We start from the raw sequence: 24,592 nt of genomic DNA, 5'->3' as shown, positions 1-24,592 counted from the left end.
CTGTGTACTTGCATCATGCACCCGCAATCTCACGCTGCAAAACCCCAGCTCAAAGCCTTCTCTCTGAAAAGGTCCCAGTCGAGTGTGGAGACGCGGACGGCTCGTCTGACCTCGTCTCCGCGGCTTTCTCGTTCTCGTCCCGATGCTTTTGCGCTGCTCCACCTTGTTGAGAAACCACCTTGTTGAGAGACTGTGGGCCTCGGCTCGCTCTTCTGGGACGGCCCCGATGTTCCTTCCTGCGCTGTGCTGTTGCACCTGCTCGCATGGGTGACCTTCTCCCGCTGAGTTGAGGTGAGGCAGGACAAAGATGGAGTCGAGATGGGCGGTGCGGGGCGAAACGCGCTTAGAAATTCGGCTCCGAATTTTCGCCAACTGCAGCCATGAAGGGGTCTGCTGCCGCGCATATCCTCGAGCGTTTCGCGCATTTCGCGATTACCACCTTTCTCGAGACTGAGCCGGAAGCCAGCTCCTTCGCTCCATCCATCCCCTCACCAGACATCCATCTATCCTACCGTTCATCCTACCGTTCATCCTACCATTCATCCTTCCATCTGCACGCCCGGCTCTGCGTCAAACTGAGGACATTTCAACCGTGCGCAGTGCGTCCGCAGATCTCGCAAAGACACAGCAAACCGGCACCCTCAGCCATCCACCCAGACGACCAACGCTCAGACGACGGGCAACTCAGCCTCAGCTTCGACATCCCCTGCAACTCGGACAACGTTCCGAGATAGCCCTAAGCTTGTCCGCCCTGTTATGCATCACACGCTTTGAAAGCCTAATGTGCAGCTCGCACGGCTCGTGATGGATTCCACCGATTCGGCTGCAAAGCCAGCAGCATCGACCTCTTCCCGGCCTCCGGCAGCTGCAGAGGCAGGGAAGATGGCGTCAGCAGGATCCAGCAATGCCGGTTTCCGAAACAATCCACCAGATGACGACGACGAAGAGGAAGAGGGTATGCTCAAAGTCGACGAAGAAGGCCAGATCGAGGACGACGGTGCCGACCAGCAGGTGAGCCCTCCTTCCTACCGTGGGGATGGTGCGCGTCCCATATCCCTTGCTGATCGTCTGACGCCACTTCCGGACGCTTCTGCGGCAAAGAACGGCGGCGCAGGACCCTCACACTCCAACGGCAGCGGCTACGTATCTCCCAGGCACATGAACTTGGACAGAGAGCGCGACCGCGACCGCGATCGGTATCTCGAAACTTCACCCGGTCCATCCTCGGCATTCGGCGCCTCTCGCTCACGATACGGCCACCCTTCCGACACTGCCGGCGCGTATGGCGCACCCGCTCCGTACTCGTACCCGTCTGGACACCGCGACCCCCACCGTGCCGACTCCTTCTCTTCTGCTTCGCGAGCCGGCTTCAGCGCAGCCGCAGGGGCAGCTCGTGCCGACACCCGGCGAGGATGGTATCCTCCGGCCACTGCGACACGGGGTCCTGACACATATCGCCCAGGTGCCGTTCGAGAACGCGAACGAGATCGCGAGTGGGAGTCGTTCCGGGGTGAGCGCGAATGGTCGGCCATCGACCGGGACCGAGAGCGGGAAGCGTACCGAGACATGGTGGACAAGCGTCGCGACTGGCCGGCTCGAGAAAGAGGTTCTGCGCCCTTCAGCTACGATATGGCCGACCCTAGTGCTCCTTATCCACCATCCACCAGCAGCAAGTACAGCTCGCGCGATCCTCCAGGCCGCCGGCCCCTGTCACCACAACCGCTTTCAGCACGCGAGCGCGACTTCGAAGCCGATCGGTCTAGAGACCGTGACCGCGAGCGAACTAGCGATAGAGACCCTCGCATGCGTGCGTCTAGCTCAGGATGGAGCAACGGCATGCGGCAATGGGGCAAGCCATCCGACGCAGGCTGGGACAATCGCTCCACCCGACCCCCGACCTCCGACGACGCACGCTCCGATGCATCGCAACGTCCGTCGTTGTCGCGATCCAACAATACGCCGCCACCCGCCACCTCGAGCGAAGCACCCGGCCGGCCAATCGGCTCGGACAACGCCTCGGTCAAGAGCGAGAATCGCAGCAGGGAGATGACGCCGCATTCGCAGTCGGCGTCTCATGGAGGCCGCGCTCGGTCAGCCGCTACAGAAGCACCGGGCAAGGGCGCGACCGACCGCGATGGCGATGGCTCTACTACTGTCGTCAAGAAAGAGACTGTCGAGCAGGAACTTTCTGCTTCCGAGCAGCCGTTCGCGAAGGCCGACGCGGGATCTGATTCGACAGCACCCGAGACTGCGTCCACTGCCAAAGCTGAGACAGAAGCAGCAAGTGAAGTAGCGAAGCCCGAGCCGACGTCTGCACCACCAACGCAAAAGGAGCAGCCCTCGTCGGACAAAGCGGCGGCATCTTCTGAGCCGCCGGCGGAAGAGCTTCAAGAGCAATCCGAGGAGGCAACCGATGCTGCGACGAACGAGCGCGCGCAAGAGACCCCTGCGGCACCCGGTTCTACAGACGCACAGAGTGGTACCGCGCCTGCCTTAGTTGCCGAGGCTGCAGCCGATCAGCAACCAACATCACTCGCATCGGAAACAACTCACCAAGCGAAGGAGGACGAACTAGCGGCCGAATTCGCTGAGATGCCGCACAAGGACATCGCATTGCACGAAGAGAAGGGAGAGGCGAACGTCGCGCCAGCCATTGCGGAGGCCGAGCCGAAAAGCACAACAGTGGAAGCGCCAGAGGCAAGCGAACCGACCGGCGACGAACCTCCTGCAAATGCCGAGACTTCGTCTGCCGACCAGAATGTCTCCAGCGATCAAGAGCCCGCAGTGGATGCTGCTAATGATGCGGTCATCAGTGCGGGTCCCACCGCGCCTGAGACGCAGGACATTTCTATGGATACCCAACCTGCAGAGCCGCTCACAGATGCAGATGACGCAAGGTCAAAGCCACAGCCAAGTCAGGCGTCGCCGATAGAGGCCGTTGCGTCGACTGAAACAGACCAAATCAGCGGCCCAGCGGAAACCCCCTCCACTGATGCGGCACCAGCACGTCCCGAGGCACCCGTTCCTTCGGAAAGCGTCCAGGCCCCCGAGCAACCAGTGTTCGAGCCGAAAGTCGTGGACACCACGGATGTCGACATGGCGGATGCGGTGCCAGAACAACCCTCTGCATCTACAGATGTCGTCGTTCCGCAAGCAGACGCTTCGGCGCCCACAACCAGCCCCAATCAGATGTCGAAGGCAGAGCCGAAGGAGTCTGTGAACGAACCGACCACACAGGACACACAGCCTCGTCTGGAACAAGATGTGGATATGTCTCAAGAGCCCGCTTCCGAGCCCTTGCTTGCGGCTGACAACAGCGTCAGGAGGGTTTCGGAGCCTCCAGTAGGCGACATCGAGAAGCCTATGCCTGTTGACGACAAGCTACAGGAACAAGAAGCGGAGGTGCAGGCCCCAGCCGAGCAGCCCACAGCTGTGGCTTCAGTGATTGAGTCGAGCGCTGTTTTGCCAGGCACAGACGTCGGCCCGAACGCTGATGATGCTAGCACCAGCAAAGTGGCGCCTGGTACCGAGACGACCGCTCAGCTGGACGTCAAGGTGGAGGAAAGCGCGGTCCAGGGCGCGGAAGACGTCGAAATGCAAGAAGCAAAGGCAGCTGACAAGCCCGTATCAAATGGTCTAGCTGAAGCTCCTCAGGCTGCGCCACCGGCTACGGTCTCGGACGAGGTCGTCCCCACGAGCGAGGCAGCTGCTCAACAACCCTCTCAGACCCAAGTCTCGGGTCCGCACGTCACCGCTACGATCGACCACGAGAAGCACACAAAGGAGATCACCCTGCCCCAAGTCAACTACGGCGACGACAAGCAAGCACAGGCGCTTGTGCAACAGGAAAACGCTCGAATCGAGGAGGTCGAGATGCCGTCCGAGAACCACAAGCCCGCGCCGTTGCGCATCGCCGAGGCGGACGACGAGACGCAGGTGGAGCCGCCCCTGATGACGCCCACAACGCAAGAGCAACTCGAACGTTCCATCAGGTCGGCTGTGCGACTGCACATCCACGAGTTCGCGCCTGGTCAGGACGACTGGAAGAGGATCTTGAAGGAGAACCAGCGCGTCGCGCAAAAGACCACGATGGACGTGCTCACTGCCAGAATCCATGGCATCCCTCAGATTGTCAGCTCGGGAAAGCCCTTGTGGCTCGACGAGCAGGACGGACTGACCGATCAGACCAAGGCAGTCCTGTTCGACCGTTTGCTCGACCGCAAGAAGAGGCTCAACGAAAAGACGGAGAGTCTTAAGAAGCGCTACCGCAGCATCAACGAAGAGTGGAAGCAGCACTGCTCCCGTCTGGACCGCATCGCCGAGCGTCGCGAGATGGCGCGAAGACCGCCAGCTACCACGCCAGCTGGAACACCAGGTGCATTTGGAGGTGTCGAAGATCCCACACCCGGCTCCGCGGGCGCAAGTCTGCTCGGCGCATCGTTTGCGACCGGCAGAGCAAACCGACGAAGCGCGCAGGCAGGTTTTGCTGGATTCGGCGACGCAGTCCGATCGGAAGCCGAGTTCCTCGAGATCTTGGCTAGCCTGGAGAATGCGGACATGCAAGATCCAAACATGCGTGCAGCTCGCACCACGGCAACCGCTCCCGATATGTACATCAACCCGGACTCGGACCAGCCACTCAAGCTTCGATACGACGACATCAACGGCTCCGTCGCCGATCCTCTCGCGTTCTACCTGGACGAGTTTGATCCGGACTTCTGGTCCGAGGAGGAGAAGGCGATCTTTGCTCGACGCTATGCGCTCTGGCCGAAGCAGTTTGGCAAGATCGCTCAAGCGCTGCCTCACAAGACGCCGGCGCAGTGCGTGCGCTACTACTACCTCAACAAGAAGCTGCCGGGCAACGATTTCAAGGCGCTCGCCGCCGCTCGCAACAGAGAGAGGAAGCGCAAGGCGCGTGTCAAGCCCAAGAAGGTCAAGGGCAGTGCGCTCATGGCGGACCTGAAGTCGGCCAAGGGCGAGGAGGTGGACGAGGTGGAAGACAGCCCGGGCATGAGGTCGCCCATGGATGCGACCGACCCGTCCGGAGTATCGGCGGACGTGCCTGCATCTGCCAATTCACGCAGGGGCGGTCGCTCTCGCCTTGGCCTCGCGGCTGTCGACAGTGGCGCAGGTGCCCACTCGGACGACGCGGCAACAGGCCGTAAGCGCCATGTCGACCAGATCGAATCCGAGTCTAGCCCGGCCGAGACCAAAGCATCGGAAAAGCGCAAGTCTGGATCCAAGTCGAAGCGGGCCAAATCGGACAGCGCGAGCGCAACGGACAAGTCGCGCAAATCGAAAGCAGGAGGCAAGAAGGACAGCGCGGCAGTCGAAGACAGGAAAGGCTCGACCGCAGCGCCCTCCCCCGCGGTGGCGAAGACAGAGCCGTCCGACGTGCACCCGGAGGCAGACAGTGCAGCTCAGCCTGCTGCTGTCACGGATGCAAGTGCACCCGTCAAGGGCAGCTTAGAAGACAGCGACTTGGCCGCAGCCGAAGCGCTGGGGGCGCTCGCTGGACTCTTCGGAGCCGCGCCCCCTAGTGAGGCAGGCGTTTCGTCAGCTGCACCCGCCTCTTCTGACCCGACAGCGATTCCGCTCGAGGCCAAAGCAGGCAAGAAGCGACGCAGCAAGACGGCAGCGCCCGGCGAGGACGCTGCGGCCGAGGGCACTCCCAAAGGACGAGGACGACAACCGACCTCGTCATATTGGTCTGTCGCCGAGCGGTCCGAGTTCCTGCGCGCTCTGGTGGTTCACGGACCGAGATGGGATGTTGTCTCGTCGACGCTGGCGCAAAAGTCGGCTGCGCAGGCGAGGAACTACTTTGCGCGAAACGAGAGCGAGCCCGACTTTGCCGAGGCGGCGGCGCTTGCGCGCAGCCACGCCGAGCTGCCCGTCAGCGAGCGCGAGGAGGCCGCGCTGACGTTTGTGCGACAGCGTTTTGCCAACAATGCGGCAGCTGCGGCTGCGTCGGCTGCGCCCAATGCCGCGACGAACATGGCGGGCGGTGGTGCCGGGTTCAACGGCGACGTGCCTCGCACCACGCATCTGCCGCCTCCGCCGGGCATCGTCACTTCGCAGGCTGATGGCCCGGATGTCAAGATGCGCGAAGGGTCGCCCGAGGTCCTGGTGCAGCGACGCGGACTGCAGATCAACTCGCTGCTCAACGACACGAGCGACACACATGTGAAGCGTCGATCGTCGCTGCACGAGTGGCAGGAGCAACGAGAGGTGGCCGCACACGCTGGAGCGGGCAGAGAAGCGTCGGTGCCGCCTGCTCTGTATGCGCGACCGCCGTTCGAGCTGGAGCGTCGACCGGTTACAGCCGAGGCGCCGCGTCCGCTCAGCTCGGACGGTCGTCCTGGGTTGGAGGATGTGGCGTCGCGGCCGCGTGTGTACGAGCGCGAGGGCAGCGTCGATTCTCGGTCGTGGGCGTACGAGGCGCCGTACGAAGCTCACCGTCGACCTTCGCCTTCGCCGGGCTACAGCGCGATGGCGCCGCCGCCGCGGCCGGGCGAGCGCAGCATGGCGGCATCGCGATATCCGGGGCCGCCGAGCGTGGCTGGGCCTGGGCATGTGGCGAGGTCGGTTCCGCCGCTGTCGACGCATGCGCACGCGAGCGACGAGGCCGAGCACGATCGCGATCGTTCTCTGTACGGCACGTACGGCGGTGCGGGCCGGACGCGCGAGTACGAGGCGCACAGCATGCCGCCTGCGGTGCCGGGTGAGCTTCGCCACGGCAGCGGCGAGCAAGTTTCGCCGACGGGCGCGAGCTTCGGAGCGGGCCATGCGTACGGGAGGTATGCGCCGCCGAGCGTGGGGAGCATCTACGCGAGCAGTGCGGCGGCTACGACGGCGCTAAGTGCACGAGGCCGGTCGGCGAATGGTCCGCTGACCGCACCGCTGCCTGCGACGTCGGAGCGGCCGGCGTACGAGCAGAGGTGGCAGAGGTACTCGCAGTCGCCCGGTCCGCCTGGAACTGCGGCGGCCAGCAGTGCAGGCAGCGGCATCGCGGGTGGGTTCTCGACCGGCAGCGCGTACAGATCGTCGGCGAGTGCCTACTCGAGCTTCCCGTCGCAGAGTCTGCCGCGGCCGAGCCTGCCGTCTCTGTCGGCGGGCGCGGCCAAGGGCGCACCGCATCTGCCGTCGTTGGGTGCGGCGGGTCGGTCGTTGCCGCCGATTTTGGGCTCGTTCCCTGCACCGGGTCGCGGGTTGGGCGGAGCAGCACGGCCGGCGGGTACGGGCGAGGAGGCGAGGTACTGGCCGTACCCCCAGCGTCCGCGCGGACACGATGCACCGAACAGGAACCCAGAATGAAGCGGAATCCTTGTAATTTATTCAGCAGATGTCATGTAATGGTCCACGACATGTCGGTCCTGTACGATACAGTAGTTCTTGTGCGTATAGAGTAGTCACAAGATGTGGGCTAGGTGCAAAAGAATGGCGGTGGGGTATGAGGGTTGATGACGGTCTGAGTCGCGAGTGAGGCGTTGGTGGGGCGAAAACCTCCACATGCAGGAGGGTCCAGGCCAAACGCGACTTTGGGCGCCGCGTCGTTGATTTCTTCTCGACCACATGTTGCGATCCGAACGAGTTTGCTAGGTGTCAAGTTGCAGACATGTCGGTACGTATGCAGCTGTTCGATCTCTGGAATGGTGTTCGAGTTGCTGACTGCTTGCATTGTGGTTTGGCGGGGTGAATAGGCTGATAAGAGCGTGCAGTGGGTAACGCTGGTTAGCGAGGTAAGTTTGATTGCCACCATGAGCACTTGACTATCTAGGCTGCTGACGCAGAATTGTCGCGGGTATAGGATGGATACCGATTTCTCGTGGACAATACGACCGTGATGGCTTCGCCGACGATCAAGACCATGCTGTCGATGGGCGAGGGTGGCGGCTTCGCCGAGGCCGAGAGCAACACTGCGCGTCTGCAGATCCGGTACGCTCAAGCGTGGCGCCACACAGACCTGCAAGGAAGCTGACTTGACGATGCTCTGGGGATGCATACAGAGGAGAGGTGCTCGAGAAGGTGATCGAGTATCTGCACTTCAAGACCAAATACGGCGCCGCAGCCGACGTCGATATCCCCGACTTTAAGAATCGCATCCCGCCCGAAATCGCACTCGAACTGTAAGTCACACTGCGGAAGCGAAGACAAGGTTGCCTGGAGCAAGGCCGCTGACGAAGCGCGCATTTGCATTTCGCTGATGCAGGCTCATGGCAGCCGACTTTTTGGAGTGTAAGTTGATTTGGAGTGCGAGTGGCTGCATAGAAGATAGCGTGGACTGACTGTTGTCCCTGTCTCGATCTCTCTTGCGTTCAGTGTGATCACAAAGAGCAGAACTCAACTCACTTGTACAAGCAAGCAGTGATGGGCGCGGATGGGCGCCAGGTCGCTCGCTGACGCGGCAGACGATGGGAGAAGGAAAGTGGGTCGGTCCGCTGTTTAATGAGAGCACCCAGCAAGGAGCGCCTTGGCTGAGCAGATCCGACCGAAATCTCGGCCTTTCCGGCCATTCCTGCAGTTCATTTGGGTGGGTGGGGCGATTCATACATGTCCATACGGAAGCTGCACGTCAACCCGCGAGCGACGCTCCGCTCGGATCCCGCCGCGCGTTGTTCGGATGAGCTCCGAGCCACAACGAATGTTGCGGCGCATAGGCTTTAGGATGCGCCGATTTCGGAGGTGCCGCAAAGAATGCGGATGCTCCAGAGCGACGAGGTGAGACATGGCTGCTCTGGTCATCTTGGAGGTTCAAGCGGGGGGGCATTTTTCGCGCTGGATGGGGTTGGGTTGCCAAGGCCGCACAGCACCGCACAGCACCGCAGAGCATCGCACCGACAGGCCACATGGAGGCGGCTGAGCACACACTGCCAGGATGCATAGGCGAGAGATGCACCGAAAACAAAGCGTTTCTTTCCCACGGCTGCGTAACGCTCAAGCTTTTTGCTTTTTTGGCTCCGCCGCTGCCGCATCGCTGCCACCCTGCCCGGCTGCACCGTTCTGGGGTTCCGGCTTGCGCTCGGGGCGTGCAGCATCTGCGACACAAACGTACGTTGCTGAGCCTGAGCATGCAAACGAGGAGTGACACTCTCGAGAAAAGAAAAAGAGTTCGGATGTGGCCCCGCACCAAAGTCGGATCGTTCCGCAGACAAAAGGCATGAGTAAAGTCTCGACTCAGATTGGCAAGTGCGCAAAAGCAGCCTCATCTGGAATCCATGCAGCTGCAACCCTGGCAACCCTGGTGAACAGTCAGTCAACAGTCAACTAGCCAGCCAGCCTCCATCCACCCCACCGCCGCTTCCCTCTCGTCGTCATCCTCCGTCCATCCCCCATCCGGGCGACCCGCCTTTCCTTCCGACAGCTCCGCCGCTCTTCATCTGCTCTGGGTTTTATTCAACAGCATCTCCACTCCAGCCATGCAGCAACCGGCTTGATCCCTGCCCTGAACCGCAGCTACACGTGCTTGAAAGAGAGACGAGGGAACGAAGAGCAACATCATGATCGACCCTTTCCACATGTATCTGGCGCGTCGTCCGAGCCTTCGGGCGTCCGAGACCAAGTCCAAAGCAGCAACACAATCAGAATCCAACTCGGCGTCCAAGAGCAGCTCCGTCGACTCCAAGTCGCAGCAGAGCTCGTACAACGGCGGTGAGAGCCTCTCGCCCGCCAGCACCACGTCCACAGACCACATCACAAAGACCAGCCTCGCCGGCTCCTCGGGCAGCTCCACCAGCGCAGTGTCGCTCCAGCACAGGCTGCCCGAGTTCGAACACTTTCGACAGAGCTCGCCACTCATGCCCGAGTTCTACCCGCGCACCTCCGAGTTCTTCAGCCAAGGTCGACGCCGCAGCAGCATCGCCGTACCCGCAGACGCGTCCACCACGGCCTCTGGCCCGCCGCCCACCGCCGCCGCGTCCAAGAAGCCGGACACCTTCCACCTGCCACTCACGTTCGACGAATCCGATTCGCTTGTGGGCGAACAACTCCCTGTCCGTCTTGGGCTCGCACCACCCTCGCACTCGCACGGCTTGCCCGCATCCGAGATCACCTACAAGGCACGCGTGGGTCATGGTCACTACTTCTACACGCCTCCGCCCATAAGGAGAGGATCCACCTCGTCCAAGTCGTCCACACGCGTGCAGATGCAGCGCAGAAACACCGACACCGCCGAATCGCCCATCTCGGCCCAGGCAAAACCCACCCTGTCTTCGGTAGGCCTCCTCTCCTCCAGCCCAGTCTCGACGCTGAGCAGCGGCATCGCGTCCGCGCACCGCGGTCGCGCCAGCAGCTCGGTGGATGCCACGACCGCATCCAGTGGCTCCAATCCCGGCGCCACTTCGCCTCGCCCGCGCCTACCACCAACCTCGCCCGACTGCTGGCATCCCGACGCCTACTTTAGCGTGTCGCGCGCGCGCGTCAAGGGCAAGATGCGCGAGTATGTCCACCACGCCTTCCCCACCTCGGTCGTGCCCTACTGGCACGGATACAACGCCGAGACCATCGAGGCCGAGATGTCGACGCACCTCAACGTCCAAGCAGCGCTGCACGGCAATACGCTGCGCGACTTCCCCGAGGGCTCGCGTCCGTGCCGCGTGCTCGACCTCGGCTGCGGACGCGGCGTGTGGTGCCTCGAGATGGCGCGCGAGTGGAAGGCGTCCGAGTTCGTCGGCCTCGACATCGTGCCCATCCAGCCGCCGCTGCACCAGCTCGGCGACGCCGACCTCGAACACCGCGTCAGCTGGGTCGTCGCCAACTTCCTCGAGCCGCTCCCCTTCCCCGACGCCAGCTTCGACTACATCCACATCCGATTCATCCTCCAGGGCGTGCCCGAGGACAAGTGGGTCGACATCTTCTCCGAGGCTCGCCGCATCCTCGCGCCCGGCGGCGTGCTCGAGGTCGTCGAGGGCAACTACAGCTTCTTTGGCCACGCCAGCCTCGTCGACGTCAACGAGCTCAAGGACCTCGAGCACGGTCGCACCGCCAGCAAGAAGGGCGTCGGCGTCAAACTGCCTCGCCGCCTCAAGGTGCTCAACGACGCATCCGACTCGGCCGATGTCGACGCGATCGAGATCGTGCTGGAGCGAATGATGCATCGCCGTTTCATCAACCCCACGCCGCTCTCGGTCGTCCCCTCGGCGCTGCTGCTGCCCGGCTTCTCCAACGTGGCCAACGGCAATCCGCGCCACATCCCCGTGTATGCCGAGTCCAAAGCACAGCGCGCACGCGCGCGCCAGGCGCGCGACGGCGCCAGCTCGTCCAACAACGCCACCTCGAGCGAGGACGAGGGCAAGCGCCAGGGCAAGTTCACCAGCCGCGGACAGATCGGCAAGCCGCTCAACTCGCAGTTCGCCATGACCGACGCCGACCTCTTCTGTGCGCTCGTCATCCTGCAGCAGCTCGACCACATCTCGTCCAGCCGCGAGCTCATCTGGGCCGAGGCCGAGGACGAGAAGCGCAGCCTGCACGGCATGGCGCAGCCCGAGCTGACGCGCATGGACGCCAGCCGTCGGTTTGGCCACGGCAACCCGGCGGCGCTCAAGCCGTTTGCGCATCCGTGGAAGAGCAAGGACCAGTTCTACCGCGCCATGGATGCGTGGATCGACAGCGTGCGCGCCTCGGCCGACACGGAGAACATGCTGCACAAGTACCTCGGCTGGGAGCAGGCGCACGAGGACCTTACCGTCGAGGGCCGCAAGTACGCCGAGCGCAGACGCAAGATGAGCGTCACGCCCGCCGCGATCCCGTCGCTGGGGCTCGAGTCGCTGAGGGCGGATGCGGCGGTGGAGGCGGCGGCGGCGGCGCACGACGACCAGGAGCGCAAGGAGGCGCTCGAGGCGATGCACGAGATGGACAAGGCGCTGGGCGCGGATGGCTCGAGCGCGTTTGCGGTCGCCACGACGCATGCACACGAGGCGCCCGCACGGCTGCAGACGCACGACGACGACGACGGCGCCTCGACCATCGTGGACAAGAAGAAGAAGCGGTCCAAGCGGCCGAGCAGCAGTGGCGGCGTGGGGTCGGGTGCAGCGGCGGGCGTGTCGACGGGGCGTGCACGTGCGTTTGGACGCGGAGGCGTGGGTGGCGGGGCGCCGCTGCCCGTGCCGCTGCCAGATGCGCCGGCGTTCATGGCGGGCTATGCGTTTGCGCCGCCGGCCACCGACCCTGCTACGATGTTCCGCGGCCCCGCGACCAAGGCGCGCGTCACTGGACGCAAGGGCTCGAGCGCCAAATCGCACAGCGACCGCTCGTCCATGTCGGGCAAAACCGAGAAGGAAGATGCAAAGCCGCGTGCGCTCGAGCCAGGCGCAGTGCAGCCGGCACCGGCGATCTCGCCGGCTGCCGAGTACGCCGCCAAGCAGAGAGTGTCGCATGGGCTGGAGCACGAGTACCACATGCATCCGAGCGAGGCCGATCGCGCACCTTCCCGACCCGTCAGCCCGACGTCGAGATTGGCGCCCGAGCCAGCGCCCGCTCCTGTACAGACGGGCCTGGGGAGTCACCCGCCAGCTGCAGCGGCTGCGCATGCCGTACCGGATCGATCGGTGAGTATGCCCGCCACGCTGGCGCACATGGTTCGCATCGCCGAGCCGCCGCGTCCCATGCCGCGCCAGTCGCGCTCCAGCTCGCGCTCCACCGCCACCGCCGTTGCCATGATCGGCTTCTACGACTGCACCGGATTCCTCGCCACTGCCTAGCCTCCTCCACCGCCATGCCTTGTTTGTCGTGCTGGAAATTTCACAATGATACCCATTTGGCTTTCTTACAACTTCTGTGTGTTGGTAGATTGTGAGGGATTGATGTGAGTGTGGTACAAATACAAGTGCGAGAGAGTGTGTGTGAGGGAGGTCAAATGACTTCGATGATGCGAGTAGCAGCGTCGTTTTTGAGTGCGGTTTCGAGGGTTTCTGTGAGCACGTCGATGCGGTTGAGGCCGACGTTGATGAGCTCGAGCAGCGTGTGCGGGTTGATGGGGCTGCCGTACGACTTGTCGAGCACGCAGATTTCGCGCTGCGCATTGAGCACCAGTGTCAGTTTGGAATGCGCCAGAGTCTCCTCGAGCAGGCTCGGATCCAGCAGTGCCACCGAGCCGCTGTCGGCCGTTTGTGCTGGTGTGGACGATGTCGGGTCGATCAGATCGTCGTCGTCATTCTTCTCGGGCTGGGCAGATCTGGTGGAAGGCAGGTTGAAGATCGAAAACGTGACGCACAGCGGTGTGTGATGGATGGCAAGTGGGACAGGCACACGCTCGTCGGCGCTGTAGAGACGCACTTGGTTGCCATTCTCGATGGAATAGTCCGGTCTGCGGAAGTGTCGAAGCGACAGCATCGAGCTGAGCACGGCTGCATCCAAGGCCGCGCCCGTGTCCGACAAAAGATGAACGGTCAGGTGGACGTTCCACACCTGTTCTCCTGCCACCACGCAGAGAGCTTCGCGATCCACGGCTTCCGTGCGACGGACGGCTTTTTCGATGAGACGGTCAAAGAGCACCTCGCGTGCGCGCGCAGACGAGTTGGCTCCTCCGCCTGTCGAGTCGTACTCGACACCGGCCATGGGCGAGATGTCGGTGGTGATCTGCAAGAAGCCCTCATACGGTCGATCGGAGCGCGGAGGCATGAGCGTCGCTCTGACGGATGTGGATACGCGCGTACCTTTGATGGCCACGGTGACGTTGCCGAGCTCTTCGCCAAAGGTGATGTCGACCGGACGCGCGGCAAGGAAGGATCGTCCATCGATGCGAAGGCCGTTTTGAAGGCAAGCGAGCGTGAACTCGGCCTCGGGCTCCGAGGGCTCGAGCATCTGTCCGGGCGGCATGATCGGAATGTGTGGCGACCGTGCGAGCCGATGATAGTAGACAGGCTGGTGATGGTGGGTCACGGCGTCGATACCAAGGTCCCTGCGCGATGATCAAGGTTGCCGCAGAAAAATCTTTGGGACGAGACCGCAACCCGCGTTTCTTCGCACTGTGGAGGGCGAGCAAAAAAAAACGGAGCGCAAACCAAATGTCGGTCTAACATCTGAAAGCTCGAGCGTAACGTCGAGTCGAGGTTGTTGAATGCTCAATCGAGTGCAATCGTTGAAACATTGAAAGTACAGGAGATCTGACGCTTCGCATGCAGTGGTACAGGCGATGCAAAGACCGAGGTACGGTCAATGATTGACGGATCGGATCTGCAAAGCGAGCGTTCCTGACGAGCGGTGCAAGAGCGTGTCATCGCGGGGAAGGGTTCGTGTTTGGCGTGTGGGGGGAGCATCTCTGAGCGACCGTCGTGGCCGATGATTCGTCCAAGATAAGGTGTACCGGCATCCGTTGATCTGATCAGCGCACCATAGGTCCTGGTGAACGGCAAGGGCTTGGCAAGCTGCCGAGGAGGGAAAAGCAGGGAGGGTCGAAGAAAGCGCTTATCTCTGAGCGGAGGCTGGCAGGCAGGGAGGCTTATCTGCGGATTCACGCATTCAGACATTCTCGAGAAAAATGAAATCGAGCTCAGCGCCTGCTACGGTACTTCTTGGGGGAGTGTGCCCAAGATCGGCCGTTCCTGATGGTGACAGCAGCGCAGGCGAGCTCGAGTTTCTTGGCATGGTCTTTGACTCGAGCTAGACCAGGATGAAGAGGAAGCCGGCGCAGGGAAAGCAAGGACTTGATCTGCTGGGGCTCCTGCGCGAGAGTGCGGGTACCGTATGTACCATCTCAAGGCCACGTGCAGTCATGATCTCGAGGCGATGCGGAGGTACACTCCATGCCGGACTCGGCCATGGCGGCCAACGACGCTCACAACACCATTGCAGTTCGGTGTCCGAGCCGTGCCTTGTTGACGCCGGATCTGAGCTGAGCTATTGTGATTGTGTGGTGGATATTTTGTTCGGGCGGAGGCCGCTGCAAAGCGCTGCTGGAGAGCGACGGTTAGAGTGCCAGTGCATGGACGGCAGGGACGGGGGCGCATGTGGACTCTCTCGTTATCTCTGCAGGTCCAATCTCCAAGAAAGCAAAGTCGGAATTGGCTCGGCTGCATCCGCTCTGGAGCTGCTGCTGAGCTGCTGACAGGCTATCACGCCTTTGGCTCCTTTCGAGTGGCCCGCCAGCTCGGCTGCGCGATTGCGTTTTTCTTGGCTTTGGCCATCTGAGCCCGATGGCCGCCCCGTTGATGCGGCGCCCCTCGCCATCTGCGAGCCTCGAGATATCGCATGCAAGTCAGCCCTCGCCGTCGCTCTTTCACATCTACATCCCTATCCATCATCTTTCCCTGCCCTCGACTCTCCCCACCACCACCACACACTACCAGCTGCTTGGTGTCTGCACATCACACCGCCAACGGATCCACCCCATCTCGAGCCTATATACCCGGCCCTGCGCTAACCGGCGAAACCTACGCTACAAGCATTCACTATGGTGCTCGGATTCGGTCACCACTCTCAGCGCGACCCCAACGTTAAGGGCGAGGAGCGTGGTCGCGACCCCTTCATCGCTACAGGCCGCGGTGGTGCGGGCAACGTGAGTAGATGTGCATCCCGCAGCTCCAGCCAGCAGCCTCGCAAGCTCGATCGCATCGCCCGTCACGCATCTGGCTAGACATGCCCAGTGTCAGAGTGCTAGGACGCTGCCCGGCTAGAGCGCGCTGCGAGATGGCGACTGTCAAGATGAAAGACGCAGTCGACTGACAATTATACTTTGGCACCCACTTTTTCACGATTGCGGGGATGCATTCGATTCATTTACAGATCATTCGCTCGCCCTCGCGATCGCGTGACCGCTCAGGCAATGCCATCCCTCAGCAGACCGCTGCTGCCGCTGCAGTGCCCTCGCACATGATCTCGAGCGGCCGAGGTGGCGCTGGCAACGTTCGCTCGCCCTCGCGCGACCCTCTGGACCGCAAGCGTGCCGCAGAGGTTCAGGCTCGCGAGGACAAGCTGCAGGAGGAGTACCGACAGCAAGACCTCAAGGCCCCGCACTCGACCGGTCGCGGTGGCGCCGGCAACATTGCCGCCGACGCTGAAGAACGCGGTCGCGGCCGCGGCGACTCCTCCAACGGCGGAGGAGGCGGTGGCGTCTCAGGTGTAAGTGAATGAAACGATTCGCCCACCCTTCCCTCCCTTGCGCTTGTCGTGCCCGCTGGATGACAGCGCTCGCCTTCTGGCTCCGCAAAGACGCACACATACCCCGATGCCCTCCCGCTGCCGAACAGCCCGCTCTAGCTTCGGTCTTGATTCCCCCTCCTTGGCGCACGGTGCGGTGTTGCAGATGATCTCGTGTTGCTCGGCCAATTCCCGGCTCTACTTGGCAGAAATCGCACCCACCATTCTCCCTGCTCTTGCATGCGCTGCGACCTCGTGTGCTTTGCCGGGGGCCAGTCGGACGCCGACTATGAAATGCAGGCAGTGGGGGCTTTCGAGTTGCCGAACAAGAACTTTGGCTCAACTGATACATCCTTTCTTGACTTTGGCAACAGCTACTGAGGTCGCTCTCGAGGTCTCGATCGCGCGAGCCGCGCGGCGGCAAAGAATCGCCCAAGAACCGCTCCCAGTCGCGCCCGCGCGCGTCCGAGTCGAGCAAACTCGCCCAGGTCGACGAAAGCGCGCGCAGCTCCGAGGAAGAATCGGCCTACACCCACTCCACCCACACGGCCAACAATTCCAACGGCCACCATCCGGGCACTTTGTAGACAAGCTCACAGCCCATCTGCCCCGGTCGCGAGTGACGCTCGTCCGCTCAAGTATAGCCTTGCCCCATCAGCGCACATTCGATGCCGCGCGTTTTCCTTGGATCCTAGTTGCACCTAGCCGCAGTCGATCAAAACCACCGCTTGTCTCTAACCTCTGTGTGTGTGTCGCGTGTGCGGGGAGAGCAGGAGCTTGCGGCTGAGAATGTGGACTGGTATTGGGCAGCCTGTGCACCACAGTTGTTCGGCAGGAGAGCGAGGATACAGTTGGGCCGATGGGGCGCCGGTTGAAGAGACAGAGCAGAGCGGCAGGGAACGGCAAGGACTAGCGGGCGGGAACAGGTTCGTAAAAGGGCATTGCGGGAATCAAAGGACTACTGGCTGAGGATCTGGCGGACGAACGACTCGTAGTGGATGTTGCCGTCACTGATGGAAACCAAAGCAAGGAGCAAAGCCAGGAGGATGTCATGTCAGCGGTTGTGTGTTCGGTCATGTAGCTGGTTCGATTGAACGTACGGGTGGACCTGGACGCCCTTGAGGAGCTCGTCCATCTCGTCGTCCGAGAGCTTCTCGCCGAGGCTGGTGAGGACGTATCTGAGTTCGCCGGCGCCGATGAATCCGTTGCCGTCCTTGTCGAACACCTGGAAGCCGCGGATGAACTCGTCCGGTGTGCCGGCGGGCTTGAAGCCGTTGGGACGGTTGAGGATGTTGAGGAACGAGTTGTAGTCGATGTCCTTGGGCGCCGTGTTGGCCAGATCCGCCACCTCGGCCTGTGTAGGGTTCTGTCCCAACGCACGCAGAAGGTCGCCGAGCGACTCGCGCGCAATCGTCCCCGTGCCCTTCTTGTCGAACAGCGCAAAGGCCTCCTTGTATTCAGCGTCAGACTGTCGCAGAGGAATTGGAGCGGGTCAGCATCGCATCTCTCAGGTGCAGCATCGAATGAAGTGATCAGGAGAGGCGACTTACCATGATGTGAGGTGAGTGATGTGGTGGTGAGCAGGTCGGAAGCGTCTCCACAAGCGGTGTGCAAAGGCAGGCTGGCGGGCGTGCATGGCTGTGCGCCTGTTGGTCTCGAACTGCGCTTTGGCCCAAGACACACACACGCCTGCCTCGAGCCAAGAGCAGTGGGCACTGGGCAGCATCGGGACGCGCAAACGATGCCCGCCCAAAAAAGGGGCTCAGCGGCCCCTGTGCATCCAACTGCCCAGCTGGGAAACCAACACCTCTGAACTCCACGCAGCCAACGCGCGCTTTTTCGCACCGTCGCCCCTTTCTTTTCTCTCACAGATGTGCCACCGTCTGCCAGCGTGTGACGCCAGCCCACGCCCAGCGCGAGCAGTGCCGTTTCGCACGTGACAATCGCTCGATCCATCATTGGTGTGCATTTGTTATGATCGAACATTTGAAATCGAAAGAAAAACGAAAATTCGAATCCGAGCCCGGCTGGGCCCGATGCGGGGGATCTCGAGGCGCTCCCAACTTCCACAGACCCTGGCGCTGTGTCTCTGTGCCCGCCGATCCAGGGCTTTGCACCAGAGACAAGGCAGAGTCGGATCCGTCTCGCCTTTGGGGCCGCTCGCTCGTCTTCCGAAATTTTGAGAAGAAACGGCACGAGAGCTGGACCTCAAGTGCCCATCGCCACTGCCCGCCCCGAATGACTGAAAGAGTGCCGCCGCGAACCCTGCTATGCAAATTGGCCGAGAGCCGCTTGCGTTGGTCGTCGTCGTTGGTCGTGCTCGAGATTCAAGTGCATCGATCTCTATCTCTCCCACGTCGTCTAAGATCTCGTTCTCCGGAGTCGTTTATCCAGCCCATCATGTTCGCCAGATCAGCAGCAGTCCGCTCCGTCGCCCGCCAGGGTCGCCACTTCTCGTCCACCTCGGCCGCCCGCGCCACCGCACAGGAGAATGCTTCGTCCGCCATCAACGACATCTCCAAGAAGGCGCAGGAGATCGGCGGCCCCGTCATCAAGCGCGTCGAGGGTCTTCTCGGAGGTATGTAGTCCCGTCGGACGCTAGCCCGGCGCTAGTCGACCCGGCACAAATTCTCGCATCCAATACTGACTCTTGCTGCGTCTCTTGCTTGTTCCCGTTCAGGCTACTCGGAGCCCATCAAGTACAACCTCTCGGTGGCAAGCTCGGTCGCCAAGCAGGTGTACGTCGCCGAGGCTCTCGCCCCACCCACTTCGCTCAACACCATCGTCTCGGCATACCGTCAGATCTGGTCCAAGGCGTCCGACAAGGCCTTCTGGGCCCAGATGCTTACCAAGGGCGACTGGAAGAAGGTGGGCATCTACGCCGTCGAGGCCTACGGCATCTTCACCATCGGTGAGATGATCGGCCGCAGATCGCTCGTCGGCTACAAGCTCGACACCTCCAAGCACTCGCACGCCCACTAGACCGCATTCCGATGCGCTTGTCCACATCATCGCCCGTGTCAATTGCAGAAACCCGCTTTCCCACATGCTCATCTTTCAATGGCTGGCCGACCAGAGCACCATTCGTCGGGCCAACAAACTGTAGGAAGTCACACGGAGGGAGCAGTCGGCAACGTCTATTCAGCTCGGTGGCACATGGTCGATTCGAGGAACGCATAGAGGCCGGGATGGTTGGCGGTGGCGTGCATGTGCGCACCCGTCGTCCTCGAACGCAGGAATGCACTCTGGTCCGAAGCGTCGAGACGGTCGGCAGCCCAATCGCGCGCCGCGGCCCGCTCCTCGAAGCATTGTTGCCACGACCATCTCTGTGCCGGCAGCGTGGCGGAGGATGTGGTGCTGTGCGAGACAGTGTCGGAAGCAGCGCGCACTCGCGTCCCGTCAAAGTGCGGCTCGCCATATCCGATGGTGGTCCTCTCGCATGCGAAGCTGATCGCGCGCGTGAACTGGCGCGCCGACATGACGCTGTATGTGTCGAGCTTCTTGAGAACCATCAAGCGCAACTCGGGCGGCAAGTCGAGGAACCTGTGAAAGCCTTGCTGCGCTCCATCGGGCGCGGTGTGCACACGCTGTGCTGTGCATCCAACGATCCTCGCCGCAGCCAAAACGGCGGTGGCTGCTTGCCTGCATCTCTCTCCATCGGCAGCGTTTTGTTCGAGCCGCAACTGTTTGAGTGCCTGCCAATTGCCCACCGTGAGCCCCGCGCCGATCTCGGCAGCCTCCTCAAAGTCGCGCTCCCACTCGTCAAGTTGCACGCCCACCGCCTTCATGTGTCGCGCGATCTCGATCGGGACCTCTTGCTCGGACGGTGCGGGCTCGTTCAGCCTTGCTCTACGTGCACGCAGGTCCAGAAACGCCACGATGGTTTCGATCTCATCGTGCGCGACGCACGCATACCTCTTGCGTATCGCTTTCAAACGCTCGCGCTGCTCTTGCGGATCTTGCGGCAGCCAGCCTCGCTCGATGTTGCCCGCAAGCTCGAGCACTTCCAGCGACCGATTCGGACGCCGCAGCCGCGCGCGAAACACCGTATCGTAGAACGCATCTTCCATCGTCGCCTCCGAGACGTCCCCAGCCGAGTCAAGTGACGAGGCGGAGCCGATGAGCGCGGCTACAATGGAGCGCACGCCGCGGCTGCCGAATCCATTGCCGTTCAGCAACAACGTCTTGACGCTCCGACAGCGAGCGGCATCCGCAATGAAGCTCGCCACAGCCTTGGCAGCGACCATTCGCTCCTCTCCGGGCTCGGAGGCGTCGTCTTCGACAGGAAGCACGTTGGAAAGCTCGAGGCACTCGAGCGAGGTACCGGCCGGCGGAAGCGAATCCATAAACGCCGCGAGCGCACGGTGCGAGATCGGATTCGAAGACAGGCTGAGCCGTCGCAGCGGCGACGCGGCCAGCACGCGGGCAAGAGCAATGTATGCGGCCGCGTCCCCGTCGAGCTCGTTGCCCTTGAGGCTGAGCGTATGAAGCAAAGGGTTGCGCTCCAGCAGCGTACAGATGGGAGGCAAGCTGGCCGAGGTCAGCTCGTTGTTGTCCAGCTCGACGATGCGGAACGCCTTCCATTGCGGCAGATCAAGGGAGCTCGAGTACCGCCAAGCCCTGTCCGACGCAGCCCATTGGCTTGCAGCCGCAGAGTCGGTGTCGTCGGTGGTGGTCGGCTGTTCCGCTGCGTCAGGGCGCGGCTCGTGCTCGAATAGCGCTTGAAGAACCTTGGCGGTTTTGTCATCCCCTAGCTCCGCGTGCTGCAGACAGAGGCGATGGTGGCTGCCAGCGCTACTGCGCATGTCTTGTAGCACTCGCGAGGCCGATACCGGCTCGTCCTCGGCCTGCACAGACAGCGTTCCATACGCTGGCCGCCTGCTGCTGTCGAGGGCGGGCCGCGCACAGCTGACGTCGTCATCGGACGGCAGCGACGCATCGTCAATATCGAGATCGCTCATCTCCAGCCGAGCCGGTCTTTGTTCGATTCGGTGACCGGTGCGAGCAGGGATGCTGTTGGTTGCTGGAAGGCAGCCAGCTCAATGCCAAGCAAGCTGCCTCGAGTGGTTTTTTGGGGGAGAGCCTCCACATTCTGACAGCAACTCCGCAAACGCGCTCTCTCAGGCGCATCAGCCCAATGCAGCCCGGCTGAGCCGAAGCGCGGCGAGCCGGGCCACGCTTGGACCCTGAAGTCACACGGCCTTATCGAGCGCCGCCTTGAGCCTCCCCCCGGGTGGCGTGCCCAATGTCGATGCTGGTCAGAACCACCACCATCCGCAGCATCAACCAGCTCTAGGTCGCCAAAATGAGGCTCGCACTCCTCCCCGCTCTCATCAGCGCGGCTCTCTGCCTCGTGCCCTCTGGCTTGGCGTGGGGCATCACGGGCCACCAGATCGTAGCCACAATCGCCCAAACGCAGCTGCACCCGGCCGTTCGCGAGCAGCTCTGCACGATCCTGCCCAACTACACGCAGTACCCGTCGCACTGGCCAACATCCGCCTCCGACACGCCTCGCACACACTGCCATCTGGCGGTCCTAGCTGGGTGGCCCGATACGATCCGCTACCGATATCCGTGGAGTGGCGAGCTGCACTACGTGAACCCGGTCGACGACCATCCGCCCGCGCAGTGCTTTTACGGCGAGACTGGCTGGACGTCGGAGCTCAACGTTCTCAGTGCGTTGGTCAACTACACGTCGCGCGTCGTGACGCAGTCCGGCTGGGAGCGCGACATGGCGCTGCGCTTCGTCGTACATCTCTTCGGTGACGCCCACCAGCCTCTGCACCTCACGGGCAGGGCACGTGGCGGCAACGATGTGTGGGTGCACTTTGAAGGCAGGAAAGCCCGACTGCATACGGTCTGGGATACGTTGCTGATCGACAAGCAGATCCGAGAGCTGGCCAATTACACCACGCCGCTGGCGTCGCGGAGGATCGAAAGCGCACTGGTGGGCGCGCGGTACGATCCGCTCGTGAGGTATATTCTCAAGGAGGGTCTGGGCCAGCCTGCGACGCGTGGACAGGCAGAGAAGGCATGGTGGCGGGACGAATCGGAGCGATGGGCGACTTGCGAGGGTAAAGCTCGGAAAGACACCGAGGCGACGTGGGCCGCAGAGGGCCAGCTGATGTTCGCTGCAGACGCGACGAGTCCAGCTGCGGTGGACGATACGGATCTGCCGATCTGCCCGTACGAGTGGACCAAGTCCATGCACCCGCTCGTTTGCGAGTACGCGTTTGCACCGCCCGTGCCTGTATGGGAACCAACCCCCCGTGCGCTGCGGGGTGGACAGACTCCATCGCCCATGCCCGCACCAGAACCAGAACTCGACGTCCCCGAATACGTCGGGCGCATCGAACAGTAAGTCCAGCGATCTCGGCACTATGCGATGCAGAAAGCTGATCTCCTTTCCCCCACTACCCTTGCTCACACTCCACAGCGACAAGATCATTCACAAGCAGCTCGCCATGGCGGGCATCCGACTCGCTGCTGTGCTCAACACCTTGCTGCTTCCATCCGAATCGGGCGACTCCATGTGACTTGTGTACGCGTAGCATCGCATTGTAAGCATTCTTTTGTAAGGAAGATGGTATTGTTCCTAGTGTTCCTTGCTCGGGGATGCTCCTTAGGCCTGCACTTGGCTGTTGGGATTCGCATCGGCGTCGAGACGCAGATTGGCAAAGGCCTTGGACGGAGAGCCAGAAGGTGATGTGGCGGCGGTATTGTCTGCTGAGCCGTGGCCAGTGACAGGGCTATTGGCGATGTGTGCCTCGGCGCGCTCGATGACCTGGAAGAAGATGTCCCACATGCGCGGGCAGTCGAGGTTCTCGAGCACCTCTACGTTCCTGCCGCCGCGGCCCCAGCCGTTGTGCTCGACGCGGTCACCCCAGAAATCCACCACCGTCGCGCCGCACGCCAGACCGTCGCTGCACTCGACGTCGACGCGGTAGCGCTTGGGCGGCATCGCATCCGCGGACGCAGTAGCTTCAGCCTGTGAGTCCGACACATCGCTCGCGTCGGCACTGTCTATCGCCGAGGGCTCGAGGCCGAGCGAGTTGCTGTCCGTCACCACGCGTGGGCGACGCGGCTTGCCCGACGACGCAGCCGCACGCACATCCTTGTTGCTGTGAGGATCGGCGTCAAACATGCCCACATTCGGCACGTCTCCTGGCGACGGAACGCGGCGGTGGAAGAGCGTCGGATCAATGATATACGCGATCGCCAGCATGTCGTGCACGGGCGGCCCGCGAGTAAAGCCGAACTCGGACGCGTACGTCTTGGCAAAGAAAGTGAGGGTGGAACTCAGCATCCTCTTGAGGTCGCTCGGGCCAGAGGCAGACTGAGTGGCCATGTCCGCGGCTGGCGCAACGGGCGAAGCGACAGGCGAGTGAGACGGCGAGATGGGGCTCAGCGCGATTCTCGACTGCCGGCGGGACGAGGGCGAGCGCACCCGCCCACTCAAAAGACGATCGTGCAGCTCGGCGGTAAAGATGGCCTGGTGCGTTACGTTGAGACCGGCCATGACCACCTTGATGTCAGTATTGAAGACGATCGAGGCGGCTTCGGGATCGTTGAGGATGTTGAACTCTGCCAGCGGGCCGCGGTTGCCGCGCACGCCTGCAGCTCCACCCATGAGCACAATCTGCTCGATGCCGCGCACGAGGTGCGGATAGCAGCGGATGAAAAGCGCCACGTTGGTCATGGGCCCCGTGACAGCAAGGTGGATGCCAGGCTTGCCTGCATTGAGGCGCTCGGTGAGGATGGTGGAGAGCGTGTATAGAAAGAGCGAGGGTTCGGGGCCTGTTGTTGGTGAGCTTGTGCGTGGGTGTGCGGGATGCAGCCACGGCTGGCAGAGCGGCGACGAGAGCGAGGGCAAGCCCTGCACGCCGCCGAGGCCACCTTGACCGTGGATGCCGACGTCCACCTTGACCTCCTTGACGAGCGGGCAGTCGGAACCGCGGATGACGGGAATGGAAGGGTCGGCTCGGTAGAGCGCCATAAGGCGAACAGCGTTGAGGAAGGTGTCACGGCCACCGGCGTTGCCTGCTACGGTGGAGACGCCGAGCAATTCGAGGCTGGGATGGTGGAGAGCCATGAGCAGCGCCATAGCATCGTCATGGCCCGGATCACAGTCGAGCCACACCGACTTGATTTGAGCAGGATCGGTCGCCGGCGTAGCCAGGGCCGGCTGAGGTACGTCGGAAGCCGTCCGATTTCTAGGCTGGTAGGCGGCCGACTGTCCCGGTTGGACAAACTGGCTGAGACGCCGCAGCAGGGACGGATTGGAGCCGGGAGAAGAGGAAGACGACGACTCTCTCTTCATCTTGCAAGAAGTGGGCGAGGCAATTCTAGGATGGTGGACAGGAAGAATGTGGTGTTGAGGGAGGGAGCAGCGATCCGACGCGGCAAGTGCGAATTGCGCAGACGCACGGCCAGATGCGATCGTGTGCAGCGCGGGCAGCAGCTCGGGCAGCTCGGGCGGGGAGCAGGGAGATGTTGCCGATGCAGAGGGCGGATGCGGGTG

General features: G+C 62.4%; 10 protein-coding genes across 10 annotated transcripts; 6 read left to right on the top strand and 4 right to left on the bottom strand.

Annotated features, from left to right (window-relative positions):
* Positions 1–380: 380 nt before the first annotated feature.
* PAN0_002d1079 (uncharacterized protein) lies at positions 381–7,314 on the top strand (the record flags this gene model as incomplete). Its single annotated transcript, XM_014803246.1, has 2 exons — positions 381–599; positions 790–7,314. The coding sequence occupies 2 exons, from the start codon at positions 381–383 to the stop codon at positions 7,312–7,314; spliced, it is 6,744 nt and encodes a 2,247-aa protein (XP_014658732.1).
* A 301-nt stretch (positions 7,315–7,615) lies between these two features.
* On the top strand, positions 7,616–8,324 carry PAN0_002d1078 (POZ domain-containing protein; the record flags this gene model as incomplete). Its single annotated transcript, XM_014803245.1, has 6 exons — positions 7,616–7,621; positions 7,701–7,739; positions 7,808–7,935; positions 8,007–8,126; positions 8,210–8,235; positions 8,320–8,324. The coding sequence occupies 6 exons, from the start codon at positions 7,616–7,618 to the stop codon at positions 8,322–8,324; spliced, it is 324 nt and encodes a 107-aa protein (XP_014658731.1).
* A 1,173-nt stretch (positions 8,325–9,497) lies between these two features.
* PAN0_002d1077 (uncharacterized protein) lies at positions 9,498–12,695 on the top strand (the record flags this gene model as incomplete). Its single annotated transcript, XM_014803244.1, has 1 exon — positions 9,498–12,695. One exon carries the CDS (start codon positions 9,498–9,500, stop codon positions 12,693–12,695), a length of 3,198 nt encoding a protein of 1,065 aa, XP_014658730.1.
* A 151-nt stretch (positions 12,696–12,846) lies between these two features.
* PAN0_002c1076 (exosome complex exonuclease rrp45) lies at positions 12,847–13,812 on the bottom strand (the record flags this gene model as incomplete). The annotated part of the gene is made up of 1 exon (XM_014803243.1): positions 12,847–13,812. The coding sequence occupies one exon, from the start codon at positions 13,810–13,812 to the stop codon at positions 12,847–12,849; it is 966 nt and encodes a 321-aa protein (XP_014658729.1).
* Positions 13,813–15,385: 1,573 nt separating this feature from the next.
* PAN0_002d1075 (uncharacterized protein) lies at positions 15,386–16,658 on the top strand (the record flags this gene model as incomplete). The annotated part of the gene is made up of 3 exons (XM_014803242.1): positions 15,386–15,490; positions 15,718–16,053; positions 16,446–16,658. The coding sequence occupies 3 exons, from the start codon at positions 15,386–15,388 to the stop codon at positions 16,656–16,658; spliced, it is 654 nt and encodes a 217-aa protein (XP_014658728.1).
* A 371-nt stretch (positions 16,659–17,029) lies between these two features.
* PAN0_002c1074 (myosin regulatory light chain cdc4) lies at positions 17,030–17,624 on the bottom strand (the record flags this gene model as incomplete). Its single annotated transcript, XM_014803241.1, has 3 exons — positions 17,030–17,081; positions 17,172–17,539; positions 17,622–17,624. 3 exons carry the CDS (start codon positions 17,622–17,624, stop codon positions 17,030–17,032), a joined length of 423 nt encoding a protein of 140 aa, XP_014658727.1.
* An 847-nt stretch (positions 17,625–18,471) lies between these two features.
* PAN0_002d1073 (ATP20 subunit G of the mitochondrial F1F0 ATP synthase) lies at positions 18,472–19,053 on the top strand (the record flags this gene model as incomplete). Its single annotated transcript, XM_014803240.1, has 2 exons — positions 18,472–18,649; positions 18,752–19,053. The coding sequence occupies 2 exons, from the start codon at positions 18,472–18,474 to the stop codon at positions 19,051–19,053; spliced, it is 480 nt and encodes a 159-aa protein (XP_014658726.1).
* Positions 19,054–19,208: 155 nt separating this feature from the next.
* Positions 19,209–21,032, bottom strand: PAN0_002c1072 (uncharacterized protein; the record flags this gene model as incomplete). Its single annotated transcript, XM_014803239.1, has 1 exon — positions 19,209–21,032. One exon carries the CDS (start codon positions 21,030–21,032, stop codon positions 19,209–19,211), a length of 1,824 nt encoding a protein of 607 aa, XP_014658725.1.
* Positions 21,033–21,376: 344 nt separating this feature from the next.
* On the top strand, positions 21,377–22,607 carry PAN0_002d1071 (phospholipase C/P1 nuclease; the record flags this gene model as incomplete). The annotated part of the gene is made up of 2 exons (XM_014803238.1): positions 21,377–22,428; positions 22,508–22,607. The coding sequence occupies 2 exons, from the start codon at positions 21,377–21,379 to the stop codon at positions 22,605–22,607; spliced, it is 1,152 nt and encodes a 383-aa protein (XP_014658724.1).
* Positions 22,608–22,693: 86 nt separating this feature from the next.
* PAN0_002c1070 (uridine nucleosidase) lies at positions 22,694–24,391 on the bottom strand (the record flags this gene model as incomplete). The annotated part of the gene is made up of 1 exon (XM_014803237.1): positions 22,694–24,391. The coding sequence occupies one exon, from the start codon at positions 24,389–24,391 to the stop codon at positions 22,694–22,696; it is 1,698 nt and encodes a 565-aa protein (XP_014658723.1).
* Between the last annotated feature and the right edge of the window lie 201 nt (positions 24,392–24,592).

The sequence above is a fragment of the Moesziomyces antarcticus genome (genome assembly GCF_000747765.1).
Source record: "Moesziomyces antarcticus DNA, scaffold: scaffold_v10002, strain JCM 10317, whole genome shotgun sequence".
NCBI classification, from domain to species: domain Eukaryota; kingdom Fungi; phylum Basidiomycota; class Ustilaginomycetes; order Ustilaginales; family Ustilaginaceae; genus Moesziomyces; species Moesziomyces antarcticus.
The sequence above is the reverse complement of the archived record's forward strand: the minus strand, read 5'-3'. Positions and strand labels throughout refer to the sequence as shown.